The sequence below is a fragment of the Gymnodraco acuticeps genome, unplaced genomic scaffold, assembly GCF_902827175.1.
Source record: "Gymnodraco acuticeps unplaced genomic scaffold, fGymAcu1.1, whole genome shotgun sequence".
Lineage (NCBI taxonomy): Eukaryota > Metazoa > Chordata > Actinopteri > Perciformes > Bathydraconidae > Gymnodraco > Gymnodraco acuticeps.
The window spans coordinates 110,026-137,710 of record NW_022992226.1 but is presented as its reverse complement, the minus strand read 5'-3'; the positions used below and the strand labels follow the sequence as shown (position 1 = coordinate 137,710).

General features: G+C 41.8%; 1 protein-coding gene across 1 annotated transcript in view; it reads right to left on the bottom strand.

Annotated features, from left to right (window-relative positions):
- Positions 1-9,915: 9,915 nt before the first annotated feature.
- LOC117539789 overlaps positions 9,916-27,685 on the bottom strand; it is a 58,539-nt gene continuing 40,769 nt past the window's right edge. The window contains exon 4 of the mRNA XM_034206113.1: positions 9,916-10,281. Within this exon, the coding sequence (XP_034062004.1) occupies positions 9,916-10,281 (366 nt within the window). The remainder of the gene's footprint in view (positions 10,282-27,685) is intronic.

The window sequence follows — 27,685 nt, the reverse complement described above, 5'->3', positions numbered from 1 at the left end:
TTCATGAATGTTTTAACATTGAAGTCAATGGAGAAACTCTTCAGACTTGAAAAATCTTCAAAATCTTCATGCGACTTCAACTGCTAACTGTTCATTCATAATTTCACTCAGACACCTCATTCCAACTTTAAAATGTTACACATCTTTCTGACATTATTCATATTAAACAACTTTTAAATCTGATTCTTACTTTTAGAGATATTAAACATTGTTTCAGACCTTGGTAAAGAGGCTTTCTTCAGATTTTAACATTAACTAGAGTGCGTGATGTCACAGCTAGAGGGTAGGAAATCTTGAAATGTGTCTTCATATTTTTTTTTTAAACTGCCATAATTCCCAAACCCTACATTCCTGAGACATAATTCATCATGACAAACGTAGGAAAACATCTCCTAGATTGAAAAATGACAAATAATTAAGCAAAATGCCTCTTGAGGGCATGAAGTGACAACAACTTTCAACATGTCTCCATTAAAGCCCATTGTAATTTCTGGCTGATATTTCCTCACAGCAGCAGCCGCACACCTTTAGTTAAACTGCCAAAAAGGCCACATTATTAACCCGAAACTACACAAAAATTACACTTCAGATACTCAACTTCCTTGACATGCTTCACGTTTTGAAATTTCACAGATATCTGTTACGGTTCTTCCACAAAACGTTCACATGTAAGAGGTTCATCTCTCATTCAGAACAATGCAAACCTTTGATCTCTGCACACCTCCTCGTTAGCTCAACTATAAACACCTGTGTAATGGAACACGATGATGTCGTAACACACAGGTGTTGTGTTTGAGCTAACGAGGTGGTCACTGGACTTTAACAGACTGTCTGAGCCTATTCTTTTCTGTCTGATGGAGACTTCATACTGACTTCAACATGTTCCACATATTTTATACATTATTGGTGAGTGGTGACACACAGCTGTCGTCGTTAGCTCAAATATAAACACCTGTGTCATGGAACACGATGATGTCACATTGACAGGTTTGGTAACAATGCAGCCATCAACGCATCTAAGCGTAGTATGGGGTGTTGCCATGGCGACAGACCACTCGCCATGAAGCAAGATGTTGCTGTAAGTCCAATGGACACGGTCCGATCGCCCCCCAAACTTCGCTTGTATATCACCGGTCCAGCCCTCAACAGCTCTACGTCAATTATGGGGTTTCTTCAAATGCCGTTGCCATGGCAACACAATGCTCGCCATGAAACACGGTTTTCTCATAACTTCAGTGAAAATGCTACAAACGGCCCAACATTTCACAGGTTTGGTAACAATGCAGCCATTAACGCATCTAAGCGTATTATGGGGTGTCATCAAATGCCGTTGCCATGGCGACAGATCATTCGCCATCAAGTTAGTTCAAAAGTTTGCAGTTCAAATATTCTGCTGCTTTTCCAAGCCTTTTTACTTTCTTTAATTCTCCTATCACACATTCAAGCCCCCAGTGTTCATGTATCATTTCAATCTAAATTCTTCACTTTCTTCTTACACATTACATTTCAGCATAGCAGTTCATCGTCAGCTTTTCAGCATAAAGCATTCCCACAAGCAATTTCTTCAGGAATTGCATTCTCTAGTTATTGTGTTGATGTACACTTGTAAGAAAAGAAAAAAACGTCATGTTATCAATCCAACCATTGTGTGATGGTATGAGCCTTTTTAAAGGTACAATCAACAATCAATCAATATGAATATGTCATCTTTACCCATTTCGATGGGTTATCTGTTATGTTCTGTCAGAAGTATACACTATGCATTACTTTTACATAAAGACATAATATAATATGACTCAATTATATTCTCAGTAATATATATAGGTGTTTATAAACTCTGTATGCAATGTCTTATGTCACTGGAGGTTAAACAACTCTTCTTCTTGGCACAGATATTTGCTTTTAGGCACTGTTTACTTCCTAATACAAATCACCAATCTTAAACAAAAATAGTATGTACACAGTATCAATCAATCTAATACAGCAGCCCTGCAACAAACCATGCTTATCATTAAGCTTATCAGAAGAAAAAGAGATAGAAGCTTATAATGGTCACTCCGATATAAGACTGCGATCATGTGTCGATTCATCCCTGTGGGGCCGTGATATTCTGAGGAGGTTCTAAAATGTCCAATAGCAACAATATCAGGATCAATCCAATAGAGTACATGTGACTACAGAAACCAAACGTTCCGGAGATAACTCAAAACGTAGTCTCCATTCAAGTCCTGGAGGACGATCTGCTCAACACTGAACATCATGTTCTACCCATTTAAGCAAAAAATAATGAAATATTATACCTCATTTTAATATTAGTGAAACAGGTGTCATGGTTTTTATTTCCATAGCAAATGATAGATTAGGAGAATTAAGAAGGCCACCATGATGGATCTGCTGTGCTTCAGCTGCTGATGGTGCAGCAGATAAGGCTGTGAATCTCAGATAGCACTACACGGATCACTGTGGAGAGGATAATAATTCAGAACCTCATCAAAGCTGAGAATGATGGTGATTTGTCAGAAAGAAGCTCCAACTGAATAAATAAATGTATGTCAGGTGCTGCGTCGCAGCATTCAGAGTAATTTGCTCACATTGGGTTCAACGCGTCATAGAGCGAGCATGTCATTTCATTGGACGAGAGGCATACTATGAGAGCTGGTCACAGGGATGCGTTCAAATTTAGTCAGTAATTTAAGGAACTGTCGAAATGGCGGACGCAGATAAAGTTGAGCTCGAAAATCCTCCACTATCATTGAAGTCTCCGGTATGGGAACATTTCGGTTTCGCAGTTACGTACAAGGATGACGGACAAAGACAGGTGGACCGAACCAAAGCTGTTTGTCGGCATTGTTCAACTCAAATTGGCTGGCAATACATCAAACTTGCACACTCATTTGAAAAGGTATCACCCGAACGTGAATATCACCGGTACTAAAAGAAAAAAGACTGAAGTGCAAACCCAACTCCCACTAGCATTTAAGCCTCCACCGAAAACGTACCGAACCGAACCGTGACCTAAAAACCGAGATACGTACCGAACCGAAATGTTTGTGAACCGTTACACCCCTACTGAGTAGCAGCGCTGGAAGAAAGCCAGTTGAAGTACTGTAGACTTTACCTCAATGGGTTGGAGTTATTCAGTGACAACACATACGTAAGTGACATAAAAAAGTTGCAAATAAGCAGAAAATAGCAAATTAAACCATACAGTTAGTGAGTTTCATGTCTATGTCTAGGTAGTGGCTATGTTAAGAAGTTTCTTGGTGATGAAGCACTTCACACTCCTCAAAAATCCTTGTTTTGTTGTTCTGTTTTTCAAAATAGCTAAGAGCCATGAACCTGTTACCTTGTTTTCTCTGGAGGAGGTGGAGGGAGGCGTGTGGCGCAGTGGATAGAGCCTTGGTATGGGGATCAGGTTCAAACCCCACTGCAGTCAGCATGTCGTTGTGTCCCTTCGCTTTGGATAAAAGCGTCTAACAAGTAACATGTAATCTCTTCTATATCTATTATATGTCAAGCAATAACCTTTGCAACCTCTGCTTTAGCTTCCTGGCATCAGTACTTTGAAGCTGGGGTAGGCAACTTTGGCAAAAACGGTGGGTTACGTATTGTAACCCTAGTTCAATAAGCACAGGCGGAACCCTCTACTGGACTCTATGGGTACTACTCTCATCAATGATACATTCACACACTGAAGTTGTATAAACATAGCCGGCCAATCAGGGTGAGCCTACCTGAATGTGCGCGGAGCTCACAGTATATAAGGCGGCTACGCCTCCTGACTGTCATCCTACAAAATCTTCAGCGAGCGGCATAGGAAAGACAGGGCCCCTAGGTAGAGGGCTCCGCCTGTGCTTATAGAACTAGGGTTACAATACGTAACCCACCGTTCTATCTCACACAGGCTCCGCCCTCTACTGGACTCAATGGGTACAGTGGGTGGAGCCCCGATGGATAAACGCCCTGTCGTCCCACCACATCGACCCACCACACTGCCTCTGACCGGCCTTTGGCTAACAGCCACCGTACCCAACTTCCTATCACCCGGTTGAGACCGTGGAGAAGTCGGGGCCGCAGCTTACTTGGCTGGGTAGAGCCTAATTGGTCTGAATAAGCCCATAGCTCCACCCTGCAGGTGCCAGCGCAAGTGACTACACACTGCGCACCACGTTTCCCAGGTCCCTAAGGAGCATGGGGAAAATGTAAGTGTACTATGTCCTCCACACTCACACGCTTACCTCGTGTAGTGTGTGCACGGACCCTAATGGGAAAGGCTCTCCACGCCTAGCCATAGACAACGTAAGTGCATTATGTCCAAGGGGGTCAGATACAGCTTACTGACCCACAGCCCTCCTCCTTTCACCAGTCCTGTGTTGCACCAGCAAGCACCGACAATGAAAAAGGAGCCAGAAATAGAGTCTAAGAGATACTTACCTTATGAACGGGCCCGGCGTAGACCAAGATGCCGCGGTGCATAGGTGGACGACTAAAGCTGTCTGGCTGTTTAACCCTCGACCTGGAAGAACTCCTTAGGTTCTTGGGAACAGAGGAGGGGTTTGGTCTGAGTGTCGCCCCGCTACGGTCACCACGAACCAGAAGGCAACTCGGGTGCACCGATAGAGCGGTCAGTTCGCATACTCTCTTGGCAGAAGTCAAAGCAAGCAGCAAAGCTGTTTCTTTTTGCTTCTCTCTCTCTCAATGATAGCGCCTACAGGGAGGAGAGCTCCAGAGGCTCAAACGGTTCTGTAACCAAAGCCTCGAGCATCATTATTTTATGGCAGTTCCCATTGCGGGGTGGAGACACCTCCTGATCCCCTGCAAAAAACGCTTCATAAGTGGTTGGCTAAAGACTAGTCTTCCGTCCAAATCTCACATGACGGGACGAGATGACTGCTGCATACACCTGGACTGTGGCATGCCCCTTGTCCACCAGTAGCTATAGCTAGGATAGAATAGAGCCCAATGTAACGGACATAAGCTCTAGACTCCCTTCCTCACACCACGTCTGTCTGTCCTCTGACAGAGTGGCACGTAGCCTGCCTCCTTCTCGATGGGGCGTACACCTCGCTCTCTATGGGGGCGTACCCCTCGCTCTCAATGGGGGCTGCATTGAGCAAAATCCCCATATACCCCAGCTGCTGGTGTGGTATGGGACTGCTCTTCTTCCAATTGACAACAAATCCCCAACTTGGTTAGGTGTAAGATCAATTGGGCTGTGTGGAACATCCACACATTCCCTGGAGCTGGCCATGACTATGAGGTCGTTGAGATAAAATAAAACCCTCATGCCATGGTCGCGAAGCGGCTAAAGCACTGTGGTCACACATTTGCTGAACATGCGTGGGAACAGGGAGTAGCTGAGCGGCCAGCTCTCGCGGGGCCGCGCGCTCCGTCATAATGCCGTGGCCACACTGACGGTGAAATGCAATAATCGGAGCTATCACACTAGGCGAGGTGTGTTTTCTGACAACAACACGCCGGCTATAATGTCCCTGCACCCGCATAGTGCTTTGACGGCACTTCCTGCGGTTTATCACACTCACATGCGCCCGCCCACCGGCTGCCTCGTTTACTGGAGTTACAACGGGGGCGGCGAGTGGGGAACCGTGTCTCATAATGGGTGCCCAGTTAACATCGTATGAAACGGAGCTTGCCGAATTCAAAGAGACATTATGGGGAAATGTGGAATTGTGGAGAGAAATGACTAGCTCTCGCGTCTTGGGTGGTGAGGCACACAGCTCTTGCCGCCGGGACGCTTCCTCCCACAGCCCATCATATCCGGGAGGACGGCCCACCCCACCCCGAAGCTCTCTGTCGGCGCGGAGCCGGAGCAGAGGCCTGTCGGGATCGCGCAGCCTGTCCCCGCGGGTGCCGGTATTGAGCCGGTTCCGCAGGACCAGCCGAGGAGGAAGAAGGAGCAGCGGGAGCCATGGGTGCTCTAAATCGGCACCTTTCCCTCCTTTTCACCGTGACTCTCCTCTATACAGCTAAACTGCGACTTTTCTTCCTCCAAGCGTCTGATCCAAAGAGCCCCTCCGTTGATACGGGGGCCCCTCGGAGATCATCACGGTCCTTCCTGGAGAGAGCCGTGAGTCCCAGCCAGACGTGGCGTGATCCCACTGTGGCCAGGGACATTACACGGCCAGCTGCGGCGGCCACACCATGAATCAGATGATTCATCTGCCCGATGCTGTGGTCCAAATAACCACTCCAATCCTGAGATGGAGAGGCGGGGGCGTCCTGCTGAGGAGTAATCAGCGACACGCTCAACACACCCAGATTATTCGCCGCTGCCGCCATCTGTGCTCCGAGTAGGGTTGGGTACCGAGAACCGGTTCCGGTTCGGAACCGGTTCCAACATTTCGATTCCAACGGCATCATTTAGAAATGTGAATTTCGGTTCTGCTTTTCGATGCCTGAGGAAATGTTTCTCACAGCTATCCGTAGCCTACTGTATGACTGCGGCGGGGCGGGAAATGTAGCGTTGTACCTACACTTCCTACAGCGTAATCATGTTCGCCTAGGGCGCCAGATCTGTGGAGGCGCTGCGCTGACAGCTCTGGGAGGAGAAAAAAAGTTTTGACCGTTGGGGCTCATCTTAATTTTCGGCCTTGATGTAACAACATTCATAATTAAGTAAATGTAACACCCTTTTCATCCCGGTTACACTTTTCATTTGCCCTGTACGATGGGCGCTGTAAGTGATGAAAATGGGGGATGTTGGCTTATCTGGCGCCCGCAGCTCACAGCCAAAGTGCGAGTGAGCGTGGGAGCGAGCGAGGGAGAAAGGGAGGGTGCACCAGTACCAGCGCTGTTGTTATTAGCATCTGGTGCTAGCTGCTCTAACAGAAGAAGAAGATGTTTCTACAATGATGTGGAGGGAGAGTCCTCTCCAGTCAGACTGAGGCTGATAACTACAGCTCAGTGAGGTAAAGAACTCTGAGTGTTCACTTTAGTCTAAGTTATCTCAGTGGGTCTCAAACGTTTTGATCACAATTTATGTAAACACATATTTCCAAGGCACTCCTTTATAATTATTGGGAGAAAACAGGTTTGAAATCATTCCAATGTATACTATAGGACCGTAAACCAGACATATCGTTTTAAACTGGAGATAAACAAATATGCATAAATAAAATAGTAAAATAAGATATGAATGAACAACAAAAATAAAACACGTTACATGTATTTGTTATTGGCTATGGTAGGTTATTGGTTATGTTCACATACTTATTTAATTATTAAAATGTAAACCGATCTTTTTCATATGGGTGTTTAGAGTTGTACCCCCTAGATCTAGTCTCTAGTAATTCTGCTTAAAGTGCACCAGATTGAAGCATTTTACTTTAAAATGTTCAAACATTTGAGAAGGCAGATATGCTTGTTTTTCTCAACAAGAACTGTTTTTAAATGGGGGGGGGTTTCCTTTAAAAGTTGGACTGTTGCACTGTTGTAGCTTCAGTGGTTCTCAGGTTACAGTTACATAGCAGTGAATATAAACAGACTGATTAATGTGAATATTACTGTAAACTAACCTGTGTAAAAGTTTCTCGAATAAATGTAATTTTTTGGTGGAAGAAGCATGTATCATTTTTTTACCCTGCCCCTCAAAGAATCGGAATTGAGAACCGTTAAGAACCGGAATCGATAAGTAGAATCGGAATCGGAATCAGAATCGTGGAAATTCAAACGATACCCAACCCTAGCTCCGAGCCGGAATATGTTATCGAAATATTCCAGCGTCTCTCGGTCACGAGCAGGGGCGGATCTACCGGGGTGGCATGGGGTGGCAACTGCCACCCTAAACAATAGCCTTGCCACCCCAGCTGCCACCCCAGTTGGCATCTTTGTTTTGAAAGAAAAGTTGTGGCTCATCGGACATTTATGAGAGAAAGTCTCTAATGTCCGAGTGCAAGTGAATGCAGCACAATATGCACGTCATGTAACCCCTCCCCCGGTCCTGGCGCGAGAGTGGAAATATGATTGGTGGCGAATTCACTTGAACGGGGGGACGGCGCAAAACGAGAAGCCTTTCGGACCCAAGCACTGAAGGAATGAGGTATTTGCGGTCTACAATGAGAGAAGAGAATGTCAAGTTTGGCTGTACTCAGCATTGAATCAAAACGCACTACAGCTGTTGATCTTAATAAGTTTGTGAGGCGTTTTGCTGAACAAAATAGTAATCGCCGCATTCAGCTGTAATAGACATGCCAACTTGATGCTCTGCTCACGGATTACTCGATGAGAATAACAAACTGTTAAGATGATGACCTTGTATGCGTGTATATATTGTTTTTCTTTGAGGGGGTCTGCCCCCAAAAAACAGTTTTAAGTCCTGAGAAAGTAAAATAAGACGGTGTGTAAAACTACACTGCCCAGCCAACAGAAAGTAACCACTTTGATTTAACTAGGCCAGTAGGTAAGGACCTTCCACTGGATAATAACTGCAGCGATGTTTTAGTTGAATACACGTTTTTTAACCCTAACTGATGCAGTTAGTCACTTCTTTAATGTTTGTTCTTTCTGATGTAAAGTCAAGGTTGTAACTGTATATCAATAATGATATAATTACTTGTTTTTCAAATTTGAAGGAGGGTGAGCAAGCATCTTGATGAACATTCATCATTAACTCCTCCAAAAAATATAGTTTATTCAAACATCGATGAGACAGTTAATTAATGTACTTATTGCAGCAGTCTGCATAGATTTGGAACCCCTGCTGGTCTAAGAGTGAGACAAACTCATTCAGTTATTGTTCAGTTAAAATTCATTAAATTACGTCTGCCACCTTATATGTAAGGCTTTACTGATGTGCCACAATAATATCACCTATGTGATTGAGTTAAAATATTAATATTGTGGCTTTCCAAGTTAACATTGATTGTAGGGGTGTAACGGTTCACAAACATTTCGGTTCGGTACATACCTCAGTTTTTAGGTCACGGTTCGGTGCGGTACGTTTTCGGTACAGCAGAAAAAATTATCACAAAACATTAAATATTTTTTTTAAATTATTATTAAACTGATTAATGTATTCAAATAAATACAAAATATAGTAAAATAAACATTAAGGTGCAGCATTTCGATGAACTGAAATAATCTTGTCCACATTGCTTGCCGAAAGGGCAGATCTGCTGGCACTAACAATGTCTCCTGATGTGGAGAAAACCCTCTCGCTAGGGACAGAGGTAGCAGATACAGCCAGGTAGCGCTTTGCTAACATGGCAACATAAGGATATTTGGCGTTTGTAATAGCTTTGGCTCGGTCTGAACTCTCTGCGAGTGGTGGAGGCTTAAATGCTAGTGGGAGTTGGGTTTGCACTTCAGTCTTTTTTCTTTTGGTACCGGTGATATTCACATTCGGGTGATGCCTTTTCAAATGAGTGTGCAAGTTTGATGTATTGCCAGCCGCGTAACCAATGTTAGTTGAACAATGCCGACAAACAGCTTTGGTTCGGTCCACCTGTCTTTGTCCGTCATCCTTGTACGTAACTGCGAAATCAAAATGTTCCCAAACCGGAGACTTCAATGATGCTGGAGGATTTTCAGCTCAACTTTATCTGCGTTCGCCATTTCGACAGTTCCTCAAATTACTGACTACATTTGAACGCATCCCTGTGACCAGCTCTCATAGTATGCCTCTCGTCCAATTAAATGACTTGGTCGCTCTATGATATAGATTACTTCCAGAAAGTTGTTCATGTTCTCAATTTTTTACGTTTAACGCTATATTCGTTCGGTACACACGTGTACCGAACCGAAGGGCCCGTACCGAATAATTTCAGTACGGGTACGTGTACCGTTACACCCCTAATTGATTGATATGATTGCGATTTAAATCAGCATATACTTCTATCAGGGGATGCCACCCCTCAAAATCTCCTGCCACCCTCTTGCCACCCCATGAATATTTGTCTAGATCCGCCCCTGGTCACGAGGCAGCAGGGGCAGAGGCTTCTTACCCTCCGCCCATCCTGCTGCCTGTGGGAGCAGATGGGCTGCCAGGCTCTCATTAAGGGGGGGCACGCCGGGACACGCTGTGTCCGTGCGGCCCTGCACCCTGAGGATCCCCACCATACCAGCCACTGGAGCCTTCGTCTTCAGTGGCTGTTGCCACGGCGCTTCCACACACTGCCAGATATCTGGCAACGGGGGCGAAATGAAAGCTGGCTGGGCCGGGCGGACCGGGCCGTAGAACCCCTGGCGGAGGCGGCTCACCGGTTTTGGCGGCAGTGGTAGCCCTACATGTTCCGCCACCATGGTCAGCACCAGGGGGAAGTCCTGGCGGACAGACCTGGGCAGTGGACTTTCGTGGACGAAGTGCCCGACAACGAGAAGTCCTCGTCATCCTCCTCCCCGGCAAACGGAGCCATCCGCCCCGCTGGAATGGCGAACGTGTGTGAATGGCGAACGTGTGTGAACGCTCGCCATTTATTCAATGGAGCGCTTGTTATTGCTATCATTACTCAACTTCCTCATGTCTCATTCAGATGTAAGGGAACACTTAACACTGTTTAACAAGCATAAAGAACAAACATGGCTATTGTTGGTACTCAAACAGCTGTCATGCTATTAGCATTTGGGAAACTCCAACACTTGGAGTAGACAGGCAGGAAGGACTTCAATCAATTCATGCAGCGATAAAAAGGATTGGAGATATTTATTATTTGACTATGACAGCCACAGATAAGGCAAGGCAAGGCAAGTTTATTTATATAGCACCTTTCAACACAAGGCAATTCAAAGTGCTTTACAAAAAACGAAAGACATTAGATACAGGATATTGTTCCTTATTTTTGTCAGTAGCAATTTCTTTATTGATTTCTTTAGGAATGTAAATAAATAGAATACAAACACTAATGCATCTAAAGTGAATTGCCTATCTTAGCTCTAATAAATACATCCATAAGAGGACAAGAGTTTGTTTAGGCAGCAAATGTAAGACATGCATATGTTGATCTAGGTAAATTAGTTGCCTGAATTGACAAACTACACATCAAACCTACAGACCAAAAACTACAGAGACATGCAAGCTTACACATATTATTTTAAGTGGATTTTTGGACTGGGAGCTTGGTGTGTTTGTTTTGCCTGCGTTTGATAGGACTCAAGCATTACAGTTATCTAACCTGGTTAACATGAATGCATTAACTAGCCTCTCATAAGTCAGCTTTTAAGTGATAAATAGCTGCAATGACTAAGTTCCTGAAGTGACTTTAAAGGAATGCTCCACTCATTAGATAATTAATCAAAACTTCAGTATTTAGTGAAACATTATGTTTAAACCATACCCTGAAGAAATCAGCGATATTCCCCGGTAAATAATGATTTTATAGCTCTTTTTTATCAAAACCTGTATATTCCGTCAGGCCGCTGCCATTTTGGCCATTTTCAGTAGTCACGTGATGGTCGTGACGTCATCCATGCGTTCACTTTGTAAACACACGAAAACATGGCGGAGTGTTTGAGTTCGGACTCGTCAGCCGAGGAAGAAGTTTTGAGCAATATGAAGAGATTGGAAGGGGGAATTCAGCCATACAGGTTCGAGCCTACTTAGTACTACTTAGTAGATACAATGATTTTGATTACTAGATATGTATGCATGTAGTACCACCCTTGCTAGCGATTCCCTCTCTAGTTTAGCATACTCAGCCTCGTTGTCCCTGGCCCTAGAACCACGATTTTATGGGGCCGGAAAAACTGGGGGGAAATACCCACTAGCCGGTACTACGCTATATGGAAAGGCCACCAAAGACTGGCCTGGCCTGGACGATAAAGGACGTTTAAACGGGGCTACCCGCTGCAATGGAAATGCGCTATAACATACCTTATTCTTACTCCGAGCACTACTTCTGGTCCTCCGTCGCTTCACACTTGCAGAGGGCGATTTCTCAACTGGCCGAACTGGTGTCCTGGTCGGTGATGACACCAGAAAGACCGATGGTACTGCATCTCCATTAAGTAATGGTTGTTCAATAAATCCCATGTTATGTTTTATCATACTGTCAGAGTAGTCGTCCGGAAACTTGAAATGTTCGCTGCATACATGCGCCTGTGGATCTTTCGGTTCGGGCCGGCCACATTTCGCTAGCCACTGCCTCCGAACGTACTTCCTACGCTTACCTTTTGGCAACAGATGGAACCGAGCATTCCGTGGATTGTTCCTATCAGAATTGTGGCAATGTTTCGCGATACAATGAGGCATATTTGAAGAGAGTAACTACAGTAAATAACATGAACATCAACGTGTCCTCGAAACCAAACGCATGGTTTACGTCACGTCCGGTAAAATGGTGTTATTTCGGTAATTAATCAGTTTAAAATCACTGATAATGTCATCGGATTAAAAAAAAGACTGGCAGAAACTGGTCTTTTTTATCGGATGATAATTATTTAAAAATGAGTGTCATGAGCATACCATTCCTTTAAAAGTTAAGATATCAAAGTAGAGACTAGAAACAACCTGATATTTATCTGTAAAAAAAACAGCATCCTGTGGTTGATGTAATCAATATAATCTGGCAGCTTGCTTACAGGACTAAAATAATAATAGGACATAATAGCTGTGTATCATCTGCATATGAATGATAAGATATTATGTGTTTTTAATTTGTACATGCTCCCACTTGCGACATTATTAAAAACTTGTTGTGGAACTTTTGAGAACATCTTAGTTTCAACTGAATCTTTACATTTCTTGATGAAGATATCATGATTTGACAGTATCAAAGGTAACAGTTACATCAAGCGAAGCTGTTTTATTGCTGTGGTTAAAGATGGAAAACGAAAGCAGTTCAGTTTTATCAAGCCTTGATTGATATGAATAAACAGACTAGCTGGACTGAATGACATGAAACAATATATGTTTAATCATATCCAAAGATTCCTTGGATATAATAATTGTTCGAACATTTTATACATCATGCCACAACAAATGTTGGACTATCACAATTGTTTGTATTAAGGTAAGGTTTGAGTGAAGACTGATTTGATTTAATTTCTAATTATTCCAAAAACACAAGTAAAGACTTTATACCGCTTTATAAACATCCTGCTTATGATATACTGTGAAATTGATCATCAGTTATATAGTTAAACAGAAATTATAAAAAATATTGTGTTATATTCATGCAATGGCTTATATTGGAGAGATGCTCATAAAGTGCAGATTTGTTCTAAATTAATGGCTGCATATTTCTCCAAACTTGTAAATGAACTTCCAAAAAAGTGGTGCAAAAGCATATAAAAAGTTTCCTAACCACAAAAAACAGACTATATGTGATTTGTTACTCGCAGTTTTGCTGACTCAAGACGTGTTGGTGTGATTTCCACTCCATCTAACATTCATAGTCGTCATAAAGCTGCAGCTCTCTTCCATAAGGGCTTTTTCCCACTTCACTACAAATCTGCCTGTAAACACTTTGATTGATAAAAAAAGAGCATGGAGAGGGTGTAGCTGCACCGAGTGGGTAATTTAGCTGTCACTTATTTGATTGAACTGGAATGCCGCTCTGTTTAAGTGTGCTCTCTGTTTACTCAAATGCCTGTCAAGCTAATGTGGTTTTGTGACTCATTCACGCCGTCTCCAGCACATACAACCACAAATGATTAAACGTAATAGTCTCCGGGAAAGGTTATACTGCAGTTACTCCACGTTTCTGTTGGAAGTCAGAGCGTATTGTAAATCCCTGTCTAATTTTAACCTATTTTAATTTCTGCCGTAGCTAAGCAACCTGCCACGCATTGCCTCTGACCTTCAACTGAACCTACAGATTGCTGAAATAATCTCGTACTGTTGTCGAGTGTTTGCACAAGTGTGTGTGTAGTAGATAAAAAACATATGCATATTTCTCACTTTTACTGCTTATTCTCACACCCTCTTGCTGCCTCTGCTCCATTTCTCTGCATTGTTAATAACAACCTTGCATCTGACAGTGTGGCTGCGTGCACACACACACACACACACACACACACACACACACACACACACACACACACATATTCACTTTCACAGACACGCAGGGTCACCACTGCTGCCAATTGCCATTTTACGCACCATAAACATTTGATTATTTCATTTATCGTCAGGGCCGGAGAACACACACATGCAGCGGTGCAGAACACACATGCTCACAAACACAAGGGTACTGAGAGCAGCAAAATGAACACACACACGCACAAGAGACATATCACTTCAGAGCACTCATAGACTAACAGTATGTTAAGTACACATGCTCACACAAACACACAGAATATCCTTATTACTGTTTATGGTTACTAATATTTTCATGATTTTGGCCATGTGTATAAGTAATAACATTTTACTGTTGATCTTTTTTATTTTATTTCAGAAGTATATCGTTTATTTGTCTGCCTTTTACTTGCACCACAGTGTCTCTTGCAATCGTTCATATATTTTTCTTCTTGCACTACTTTTGTTTCTTTTCATGTCTTAAGTATATGTACAATATACATTGTTGGAGGAGCCTGGGTATTCAGATTTTCTTTGCCAAAACTACGCTGTAGCTATTGTGCATTTATGATAAATAAAGCCTTTGAATCTTGAATATTTAATCCAGAGAGACAGATTTAAAGAATCCATTAAGTTGGTGAATATAAGTGGAAGAGAAAAATAAGTAACTGATACTAATCTTGGTCTGTTAAAAACCATCCATTGCAGTTTACAGACCCAATTTATGCTTAGCTTTGACCTAACGTAGTTATCATATTGGTTTGAACTGTCTATATGTGTATTGTGGTATGATCACTTTGAGTTTTACCTCAAAAATAAGTGGTTAAGATAATCTCGATAAACTGTTGGTTTGTAGATTTTTAGATACTCTTCCCCTCAGATTTGGTCATGTAGTGTTATCACATATCAGCAGTTAACTTGGTGAATACATGATGCTATAACTAATATCAATGATGATACCTACACATATAATACTGTACATATAATTTAAATCATATAGACCCACTCTCTTTCAACCACACACACGCCATAGACACATTAACACACACTTTTACAAAATTGTGGGAAATCTGAAGCCAAAACCCAGTGCTCTAAGACAGTGGTTCTCAAATGGGGGTACGCGGACCCCTAGGGGTACGTTGGAGTACTGCAGGGGGTACGTGAGATGTATTTTGTTAATGAAAAAAAAGATAAAAATACCAATTTTGGGAAAAGTAAGGAAGTTTGAGCAGTGTGGGTTTTATATGAACAGTTACACATATTTCAAAACGCGAAGTGTAATAACTGCAGTTTGCCTCCCTGTCAGCATGACAAAGATCCTCAGTGAAGCACAAGCCCATGTTTCACTACATTGTAAGTACAACTTATTAAAAAGATCAGTTCAATGCAGCTAATGTCATCTTAGTGTTATTGCATGATATTAAAATTAGTTTGCCATGAATTTAGTGATGGATTGTAAACATTTGAAATGTAGCAATTAAGTGTTTCTCAGTTACAAGGTTGTTGTTTTAATAAATCAGACACTGATGGTGCAGCGCTGTACTGTACCTCTTTATATAGGCATCTTTCCCCTAACAAATTGTGTTTGCGCTGATCAGGGGGTACATGGCTGAATTTTTTTTTTCAAAGGGGGTACATTATTGAAAAAAGTTTGAGAATCACTGGTCTAAGACACAGTATAGAGCAGGTTCCTTGCATGCCATCCAAAACAGGAAGTACCCCGCTGTGTGCCATATGGGGAGTAGGAACACACACACACACACACACACACACACACACACCTCCGCTAACTCTGCATCCTTCACCTGAGGCCTGTACTACGAAGCCGGTTCAACATAACCTGGATATGTTTTAGTTACCCGGCTTACCTAATCCAAAACAAACACGCTTTCGCTAAGCGGTCCTACGACGCTGGTTATCAACTCGTTAACTCAAGCCAGCTTTGCCCTATCTAGTTATGTGCGCGTTCACATAAAAGGGGCGGGGTTAGCAACATTTGACCAATCACAAACATGGAGAAGTGTACTGACAGCGCAGCGTCATTCTTCCTGAATGAAAAGTGGACAAATATTAAGACGTTAAACTTTAAACACTTTATCCAGGATAAAAGCAACGGCTGCATACATTATGATGTGATATGAATGATAATGGGACACATCGACGTCTGCACTCACAGTGCCGCGGACTGTAAGTAATGTTACTTTGATCCGGTTATTTATGTTAACTTGTGGCAGATATTTAAGTAAGCTTTCTTAACGCTAATGTTATAATAGTGCTCTGAAGATGGGAGGGGATATTCTATTAATGTTCACGTTCACACAGTCGGTGATTTTTGCCGGCCGTCTTTCCTGCAACGGCAGCTTTTCTGTATTTCCTTTATCATAATATGACTTGATCGCTTTAAACTCAGCACACTGAGCTCTGATTGGTCAGCAGGCGGTGCTTTCACTGAGTTGATCTCTTATCCTGGAACCTAACCTGCTCCGGAGTAGGTTAGCCGCTCAGCATAAGTTACCATGGAGATCTAGCCCAGTAAGAAGTGAACCAGCGTCGTAGGACCGGAAACCCAGAGTTTTCCCTGAAGTTAGTTCGCTAAGAGAAAATCCGGCTTCGTAGTACAGGCCTCTGGTCTTTGCCTCTGATCTGGATCTCTGTAATTCCAACACACTCTCTCAAAGTTATTGAAGTGACTGTTATTTTGTATATATTGATTGTTGTGGTTTTATTTATGTCTTAATGTGTGCATAGGTACAAATGTGTTTGTTAATTGTGTATATATATATATATATATATATTAGTGCTGTCAAAATTATCGCGTTAACGGCGGTAATTAATTTTTTGAATTAATTGGGTTAAAATATTTAACGCATTTAACACATGTGCAGAATGGCCCGCCCCATACGTGCCACCAGTGGCAGCGCCAGGGTATGGCTGGGGTAGGCTACACCCATACCAAGAAATGGCTTAGCCCCACCATGAAAAATGATGTTAAAGTAAGCAAAATAAAGTCTGCCAACTCGCGCGGAGTAAATTGCACAGACAGCAGTTAGTAAGATTGATTTCAGTAGCCACGGTTTTGAAAACGTTTGTCACGTAGTGATCGTCTTCTCAATAGAACATCTTTGATAACGGCGTGGTGTTGTTGCAGGAAGTCCCGACGGAGAATACTTTTGCTGTAGTACAGGGGGGCACATAACTGGTACGCAGGTTATGTGCGTAATCTCTCTGAAATGCGTACCAGCACTTGTGTTGATTGATTGAAAGTTTATTAACAGCTTGTATATTGGGTACAGTACAGTACAGCTCAAAACATACAATTGTTAAGGGGATGCAGACCAGAGAAAGACTTTCGTCTTGTTTACATCGGGGTCCCCCATTTCCAATTCACAAAGTGCATTTGCGTACCGACGTACTTGTGAAGCTTTTCCAGAAGGCGGTTAGATCACCGGACGACAGAGTCGGTCTCCGTGTGCACAGACAGGGCTGCTGTTAACGTCGGTCTGTACAACGGAATTGTGCCAAAACTACGCCAACCGGCTGCGGAGGGAGACTCCCCCCCTTCACTGGAGAACTGCACTAAAACAGCTGATCACAACGTTCACACTCTGTGGTCACGAAGTACTCCACTAGCCGCCCCCCCCCCGTCGACTTTCCTGAAGTACTCCCCCGTTGATAGAAATCAACACGTAATGAATTAAGACCCCACGGTTTGATGATTGATAGGTGTGTGGGTTGTCTTTCATTTTGACACGCAGACATTTTTTATAATAAACATAGATACTGTATGTTAAATGGATATATCCGCCTTCTTTCATTTATCTTTCCATTCCCACAACAATATACATAAATAAATGGCATATTTTGGACATAGTTCGAATGGTGATTAATCATGATTAATACATTTTTAAGCTGTGATTAATCTGATTAAATTTTTTAATCGTTTGACAGCCCTAATATATATATATATAGGTATATACATATATGTTTATACATATTTGTATATATCTTTGTTCTTGTATTCGGGATCGTGGGAAACGGTATTTCGATCTCTCTGTCTGTACACACAAACTGAAAGATTAACAATAAAGTTGACTTTGAGTTTGACACTCACACTTGTATCCCAATCCACACTCATTCACCTCCTAAAATAAAGTCATTTTTATTTAAATTAGTGTTCCTTTTGTCACTATCACAAGCTGCTGCACTTTCATTACCCTCCTCTAACTACTCCATCAACATGTTTACGTCTGCTTTTGTTGATGATTTTTTTTTAAGTCCTCCGATAGACATGCCCGATTAAAGCTGAAACTATAAGTTGAAATTGTTTACCGACTGAAAATAATAAATAACCCTTTTTTTATTATAACTAATGCTTTTAAGTTCTAAGAGGCAAGATACTTACTTCTGAATATATTTGGATTGTTCTGCGTTCATTAATGACTTGATAAGTGATTAGCATTTAGATACAGTATGGGACATTTCCTCTGGGCTCCCTCAGGTGCTGCTCTGGCAGATTGTGGGACCTCAAGCTAATGCTTCCTGATTGGACAACAGGTGGTTTCAGCTTTGACACACAACAGCAATTCAGTGGAGTGGCACCACAAACCTTTAGTCAGTGTGACGAGGGCAGGAGCCAGGTGACTAAATGTTAAAAGCCATGAGAGTGTAGAGTAGGTGGAAGCTTCAAGTATTCCAGTGAGTCCTTCATATTTAATTGTACATAGTTTGTATTACTTTTAAGATTCCTTCTCCTTGTTGTATATATTGTAGTGGTTTCAATTCGTAAATCATGATTAATCCCAGGTTTAAAATATTAGTATTATTTGTGTATGTTGCTGTGCTCTGCTGTGTTTGCTGGACCACGTTTGAAATGGCCAACCATTTTCTTACACTTAGCTAAAGCATTGACAAACCTGTCATGGAGAGCCGCTCTGACTGCCCTCCGTATATTGTGCACTACACAGGGAAGATGCTCATATCGTACCATTCTTGCTGCCGCCATCACATTGCGAGCACTATCTGCTCCGACAGTCGTGACCTTGACCACTATCTCACACTCCTGGTCTTCATCAATGTTGATAGGTCTACAGTCCATGGTGATCCATTTAGTGGTTGCTTTGGTTAAGATAGCTATTGTTGCTTTGTTGAAAGACATTCTGCCAGTGCAAAGCTAGCATCTTTTGCAACATTGGCAAAGATGTGTCTTACCCCAAGATGGAACTATAGATGTGTTGTGTTTCGGTGGAAACATGTGCATCTCGAAGGGCCAAAAAAAGCTCATCACTGCAAAATGCACACACAAGTTTCATCTAAAGTTCCACCTGGAAGTTTTAATAAATGAATTTTCCGTTGAACACATTTGAAGCTATCTCCTGAATATTTGTGTTATCTGCGTTTAACATGTTACCATACAGGTACAAATCCACACAGAATTACTGTAGGAAGTTTGGGTCAGATTTGGTTAGCTCCATCCACAACTGCTTTTATGTGACATTTTGTTGAAAGATTTATACAAAAATCCACATTATGTCCAAAGGAAAGCTGAAACTACTTTAATTCGTTTTTACTGTATGTTTGTCATTGGTTTAACCCATGCACCCACTTACACATGTAACAATAAAAGTTAAACATACACATGTAAAAATGACAGAAGGACATATGATATCACACCACTGACCAGAGAACAATAACATCTCACCTCTAAGCAGCCGTTCGCCTGGTGTCATAACCAGACACACAAACACACACAAGCACAGAAAGAGAAGATTGAACTGGAGCTCGAAATGGTTAAATTGAATGGACTTTTTATAGCACTGATATTACTCCATTCCATCTCACGCAAGACTCCCCCCCCCCACTCCCCCCACCACTATCTATACTCTATTTTTCTATATAAGAGGGGTCAGCTGTCCTTTCCCATAGCTGTCAACTCTCAGGCCCTCTACAGCAATCTGACGACCCCCTGTACTCCCTCCTCCTCACTCCTCTTTCTCACTCTCTGTGTCTCGCTCGGCTGTCAGATTCATGAGGGTGATTGGAGGTGAGCCGGTGGATCGGTGGAAAAAAAGAATGGAGGGAGAGAATGAGGATGGAGATAGAGGAGGAAACTGGATGATACCAGATCAGCTCTTTTATACACAATGACAGGGTAGGTCTAAATAAAGACCCACTATATTAGACTGAGTCAAAAGGGGAAATAAAGGAGTAAGATACAGGAGTGTGTAAGATACAGAGAGGACAGAAAAGAAGCAAAGAAAGACTGTCTTGTACAACAGTTCGATGACTCTCTGTCTAAGGATTTGAGGTCAGGCCCTCGTGTCAGAAGGGGAAATGTCCTTGTCTGAACCGGTCACTGTACCATATTATTGACTAGATGATGGAAGCATTATTTGAAGGAAAGAGACCAATCATTTAGTGTTAAAAGAGCATTTAAACAAAAATGGGTATAGTGGTGAAGGAATGAGTCCTAAAACCTGAACATAAGTGATCATTTTAGGACTTCTGGGTCCCTAGGCTCAAAGTCAACAGTTTTTTGAAAGTGTTTTTGTTAGATACCTGAAATAAGGTCTTTGGTTAACACAAGCTTAGGAGATTCAGGTTAATGTTTTACGCCATAAAATACGTGATTAAATACTTCACATGTGAATGTCTGAATGTGCAATGTGTCAAAAAATCAGAGGTCAACAAGCGACTCAATGAGACTACTAAAGGTCATCATAAAAATGAAATATATCGATGCAAGTTAGCTTTTTACTTCAAGCTATTGCATTTACACTTCAAAAATCATAAAAGTGTTGTAAACATTTGGAAATTATCCTGCTGAAAAAAAACACAAGTATCATAAAGGTGTGTTCGTCACAGATCTTATTTCCTGCAATATTACAAAATCCATGGAAAATTCTCAGCTTTTTGTCGAGGGAGCCCTTGCTAACTTCAGGGTCAGCCTGCTCAAATATGGCATCCCTGTATTGTATAGTACGACAGTTTGAAAGGCATGTCAGCCATCAACTCATTTGATATCAGCAGAGTGAAATGAGTAGATGTCAAACAAACCACAAACTCAAAGTCCATGACATGAAAGACACCAAGCGTATAGACCCGTCCTTAACAACTAAAAATGTATCATGCCGAAAGTTTCTCCCCAACAGTTTGGAGATACATGATTTTTCCCCGTCTCCATTTCTGATCAAGCTAATTTCTCTCTCTCTCTGCGGAGCTTGTGCCTGGCTCGCCCTAAGCCACATGCATGGCTCTTCCTCTACTTCAGCCAAAATCCCAACCACCCCCTCCCCTCCTCTCCTCGTCATAGGCTGGTGCCAACCCCTTTTCACCAGCTAATACCACTTCACCCTTTTTTTACCCTCCTCCTCCTCCCACCCTGAGGACTTGCATTCAATCGCGCTATCTACCAGCAGCAGCCCTGTCAAATACCCCGGGCGAGGCAAATCAGCCCGGAGAGGGTAGGGGGGTTTAAGGGTGACCACGGTGAGAGAGAAAGAGACAGCACGGGATAGAAAAAAGGGGGCTGAAGGGAATGGGGAGACGATTCAAAAATAGGAACAGAGGAAGGAGACAGTGAAAACAAGGTGGAGGATTCAAGAGAAGAAGATGTGAGACTATAGGCTTGACAGATGAAAGGATAGATAGAGAGGTCGAAGGTTTATGAATAGAGGGAGAGCCGGAGCAAAGAGAGGATGGCAAAATATTGAAAATTCATATTTTGTTCATCCAAGATGCATTGGTTCCTCCCTTCCACCTTCATCCCTCCTCCATCCTCCCTGACTTGTAAGGGAGGGGGTGAATATAAGCTGTCTATTGTATGTCTGAGTCTCGGTCTGAAACACCAAAGCAGTTCCTCTCTTTGCTACAATCTGAAACATGTGACCTGCTGCTGGCTGAACACATTGGTGATACATAAAGACCATTTCAGTCACGAAATTCAGCAGTGGAACAGGCTTATTCCAAAAATATTAGGTGATACATATAGGCCTTCAATGGGTTGGTGAAATCATGCACTTTGATTGGTTGATAGGTGTGATTAAAGTGGCATTGAAGTGCAATATAAAGCTGTTTGAAAGTGTACCACAGCGCTGCAGCTGAGGAAGAGATGCTCACTGTTTGCTAACCGTGCTTTCAGTGCTGTACGTTGCATTCAAGAGGTTGGCTTGACATCAGAAAAATTGCCTATTTTTAACAGATTACCCCATGTTTAAAAAACGTGCTTGTCTGGTGGGAGAGGTTTTAACTCACTTCAATTGCTTTGGGTCTCCACTGCACTTTCAGTAGGCTCCAATGGAACACTAATTACCACATATTTCTCTCTACACACATACCAGTAATTAATTGTTTTCCCTCCTTAACTCTGAAATGTGTGTATAAAATTCATATGAATTCAAAGAGGAAAAACACTATTAAAGTGCTCTCAATGCCGGAAGACAGATTGTGAAACTTCTAGTTTTAAAAAAAAGCAAGTTAATTAGCATTTTGCAATTATGAAAATGTGATTTATATTACTGGAATACAATATTTCCAAGCGTATAGTAGAGTATGTATGATTGACAGGTCTTTCAGTACCTAATTACTGTATATATTACAAGACAACACATTACTGATGTTTCAATATCTCATTGGTATTGAGAGTTGTAGTAGTTCAGGGGCAGCTGGTCTACAGTACTTTATCTATACGAGTGCTTTACATCAGCCATCCCATAAATGTAGTAGAGTCAAAAGGTATTTTCATCTTAAATGTAATCGGATAAACCACTGCACCCCAGGTAATGTTACAACCACTCATATGTTAATGATGTGTTCTTTTTGCACATCAAAGAATTTTACATTTTAAAGTTGTTTCTCACTTCGGAATAAACTGAGATTTGTCAGATGTACAGAGATAGTGGCCAGCAGTAAATAAAGTCCATGCTGCCAAAAATGTATCTATGACACCAGATCAAATGATATGTTCACTTGATGGTTCTTTTCCACACGGGAGCTTTATAGCCCACTGAAATATATTAAACTGTGTCTAAAGATCAACAGCGTGTCTCTATTCTTATTCATACACTCTCATTCAAATCAAAATGTCTATCCTGAACAATCCAAAGATCTACATTGTTTTTCAAACAGGTGTGTGTGCCTGCATTATTAAAGTTACCCTCTCTTTATACTCCCTACCTCCTTTCCTCCTCAGCTTACAGCGTGGTGCTTTTCTTTGAAAATGTCTCTTTCCGCTCACTCAACTTTTTCTCCTCCTTTCAGTCCGCATGATTGATTTTCAATCTCTCAGAACCCTCCCTCTCCTCCTCTCCATCCTTCTCCTCGGGATCCTCTGTTTGAGAAGAACCTTTAAACATACAGAGGTGAGGAGTTGAGAGGATGCGAGTCATGAAGCAGCTCTGGCCCCCGGCTACTGCTACAAACAGAGATAGGTGTGGGATAAGTGTATGTGGGGGGGGGGGGGGGGGTGGGTATGCATGAATGAGTGAAACAATGAGGGCAACAGTCTGCGGGGGGGAAAGGTGGTCCACAGGAAGTCAGTCGGTGCATCGCACAGCAGGGAGCCGCAAACCCCTGGTGACGGAGTTTATGATTTGAAAGAAGATGACAATTGAAAGTGCCTGAGAAACATGCAGAGATACCTTTAAACACACGGGGAAAGGAAGGGGAGCAAATATATATGTGTGTGTGTGTGTGTGTGTGTGTGTGTGTGTGTGTGTGTGTGTGTGTGTGTGTGTGTGTGTGTGTGTGTGTGTGTGTGTGTGTGTGTGTGTGTGTGTGTGTGTGTGTGTGTGTGTGTGTGTGTGTGTGTGTGTGTTGTGTGTGTGTGTGTGTGTGTGTGTGTGTGTGTGTGTGTGTGTGTGTGTGTGTGTGTGTGTGTGTGTGTGTGTGTGTGCGGTCTGCGGCAGGAACAGATTTATAGGTGTCTGTCCACGCTGCAGTGTGCACACATAAATAAGGCTGAGGGGAGAAAGCTCTCCATTGAACATAATCAAGTAGATCCTTTAGAGTGCCATTCATCCCACACACACATACATACACACACACACACACACACACACGCACACACACACACACACACTCAGGAGAGGTCAGCACCTAGGATGTCAGCCTCTGTTGATTTTGCTTTACTTTGGCTTTGTGTATGCATCAACAGCATACACAAAAATTAAATAAAATGTGAGGCAGCCAAGCGAGGATGTCTGCCAAACATCTCTACCAGGGCATCACACACTCTGAAACACAAATCATTCATTCAATGAAATGTACTTTCATCTTCACACATTGCAAACCCAAGAGGATGAACTGTAGCTGAGTAATTACAAAACTATTGTAAAACTGTGCTGGATATTTATTGAGTCTTTTCTCACCCTAACCCTGAATACCGCCCCTGATGTTGATCCACTCGCAAGAGAGGTACATGTCATCCTGCACTTAGTATACCATGAAATAAATAAAAAGGTCCCTCATAAGAGATATACAGTCCACAATGACAAACATTAAAAAGCCATTCCTCAAATACATAGTTGAAATTAATTAATTCATTCATTCCATCACATGACATGTTACTTGTTAGACGCTTTTATGACGCAAAGTGAGCACAGGAGCAATTTGGGGTGAAGTGTCTCAGGGACACAACGACATGCTGACTGCAGTGGGGTTTGAACAAATGCAGTCATTTATTAACTGGTTGTTTGTTAATTATACATATATATCGTAATATAACTACAGTATGACACATCTGGTCTTCGACATTTACCAGCTGGTAAAATGCTAAATATTGAAATCAGTAATCCCGACTGGACAGAATAAAGCATGACAAGACAATATTGAAAGTATATGTGACATCAAATGGAGAAAGTGGGAAGTTCCATAATAATAATGTTTATTTTGTTTGCTAGACACAAGTAGCTCAATTATAAATACTTTGTCTCAATAAAATAATCTAAATGTGGACGAATTATTATTTTTAGCCAGCAATTGTTTCATTAACGATAAATCAATACAATTATTACACTTTTTGTTGCCAACTTTTAGTACAGTACTTGTTTAACTCTGTACGAAAAAGTAATGTCTAAGTATGAGCCAGTGTAATACAATTAAAGAAGCATCACAGCCTCCGCTCATTGATTTTCGTTCAATACGTATGAATAAATAAAAGCCAGTTATTCAAACAACAAAGAAATCAGACATGAATTCAAATCAGGCATGCTATTGATGTGAGTCACATGGCCAAGGGGCATGTAGACAGACTTAATCAAAAGCCAGCAATTTTTACACGATTTATTAAAATGCATGGCTTTAGGCAACTCTGGAATTATTCTCTTAGCATTGTTCTGAAAAAATAAGTCAGAGTAGAGAAAGAAGCAAGTTTGCATATGGAGTGAATCCCAAATTGAACCATGGTAGAGAGGTTATTAAAGAACAAAACTGTTAATGATCCCAGTCCTCAGCAGGCTTGGAATTTCATCATTTTAGGGGCAAGGCCATTTGGCCTTTGGTATCACAACATTTGTTAGGGCACAAAGGCCACATGCCAGGGCACAAAGGCCACATGCCAGGGCACAAAGGCCACATGCCAGGGCACAAAGGCCATTGAGGGAAACATTTGGTTTTGGAGCTTACATAATAATAAATAAATAACTTTATAATCATATAGGCCTATTCCTCCTTCCTATTACCGTATATAAAATGAAATACTCTACTTTGAATAATTAGTGTTTGGTATGTTTTCTATCTACTACTTCTCCCATTCACAAAATTCGGAAATCAAATAAAAAATTTAAAAATCTATTCATATGTAACAAATATATTCCATTTCAGAGCAGAAGAAACAGCCTTCAAGGGTCCAACTCTGCACATACATCATTCAGCAGTGCACAGTGAAGCTCCAACATCCAACTGTATGAACAAGCAATACTTTGAAATGCAAAACACTTTGTGTGTGTGTGTGTGTGTGTGTGTGTGTGTGTGTGTGTGTGTGTGTGTGTGTGTGTGTGTGTGTGTGTGTGTGTGTGTGTGTGTGTGTGTGTGTGTGTGTGTGTGTGTGTGTGTGTGTGTGTGTGTGTGTGTGTGTGTGTGTGTGTGTGTGTGTGTGTGTGTGTGTGTGTGTGTGTGTGTGTGTGTATGTGTGTGTACGAGAGTCTCTTTAATAACAAATTCAACTCGAGAGTCAAATTCGTGTGACTTCTTCTCGCGGTAGCCAATCAGCAGTGAGGATCTCAGCCACTGAATCAGAAAACCAATACCTCAACCGTTATTTAGCACACAGAGCTCACAGCTCCTCATATCTGTTCAGAAACTAGACAAAAGTTAAACAAGTACAAACCACAGACTGTCTGTGTCATGGTGAATACAGTCGCTGTTGTGTCTGTATCATGTTATTGTGAGTGTGGACGGAGCACAGGTTAATTTAGCCTGATCGAAAACACGTATTTTAAAAGGTGTTTCGCCTTCCTTCTTGTCTGCAGACTTGTCAAAGCATTAGTTCATGTTTTTTACTAACCATTATCAGTATGTTGTTACTTGGGCATCATTTTGAAACGTGTATTACAATTAAATCACGGTAAAATATGTTAATTTTGTTGTAGTTGAGTCTACCACAGTATTTACATGGAGATAAGCCCTGCCCCCTCTCCAGCGCGTCCTGTTTGAATGACAAGGGGTAAACACAGCTGACAGCCGTAGTGAAACTCCAGCGATTAGAGCAATGCAAATATTCGCATCGCGTCTGTTGTGAACGCAGGCTAATGCAGTTCAGAGACCAGACCACTACTCTGACGCTATTAAAGCAACTTCGAGATTGTAACAGTGTGAGGGGCACAAAGGCCATGGTGGCCGTAGGAAACATACAATTATTTGTGGGGCATAAAGGCCAAGGGATGCTAACTCATCAGGTATGAAAAAGGTGACAAGGATCCGAGCCCCCCGACCCCACGGAATATCGGCTTTAAAATTAGGAATAACAGAGGATTGTAGCAGTCAGAACAACTAAAGCAGCAGTGTTAATAATAACAGGAACGCCAAAGAGTCACATATAGAAATATATAAAAGCATTTATTTGAATTGTGTAGCAGTCAGTTTATAATTTTGGCAGTGCTGTTGAGCATTTTGAAAATGTATTTTCATGCCTCTGTGCAAGGCTTAACTAAGATCATAAACTCAAGTACTATACTTGGGTACAATTTTGAGATACTTGTACTTTATTAAGTATTTCAATGTTTTTCTACGTTGTTCTTCTTCTCCTCTACAGTTCAGAGGGACATGGTGTACTTTTACTCCACTACATGTATTTAATACCTTTAGTTGCTTTACAGATCTGGATGAATGATGTGAAATGTAATGAACTCTTAAATCAGACCAGTTCCACCTGGAGTAAATCCACCAGCTACCCTGCAGTATACAAAGTCATTCAAACTAGCTGCACCTTTACCAGCTTTGAGAACACTTTCATGATCAATCACTATAAAACATATCATATATATTATTCTGAAATGGACCAATCTGCACAATGACTACTTTTACTGTCGCTACTTTAACTATATTTTGATGATAATACTTTTATACTTTTACTTGAGGAACATTTTGAATGCAGTACTTTTACTGTAAACGCGTATTCCTACACTCTGAGTACTTCTACTTTTACTCTAGTACATGATCTGTGTACTTCTACTTTTAATCAAGTGCAAGATCTGAGTGCTTCTACTTTAACTCAACAAG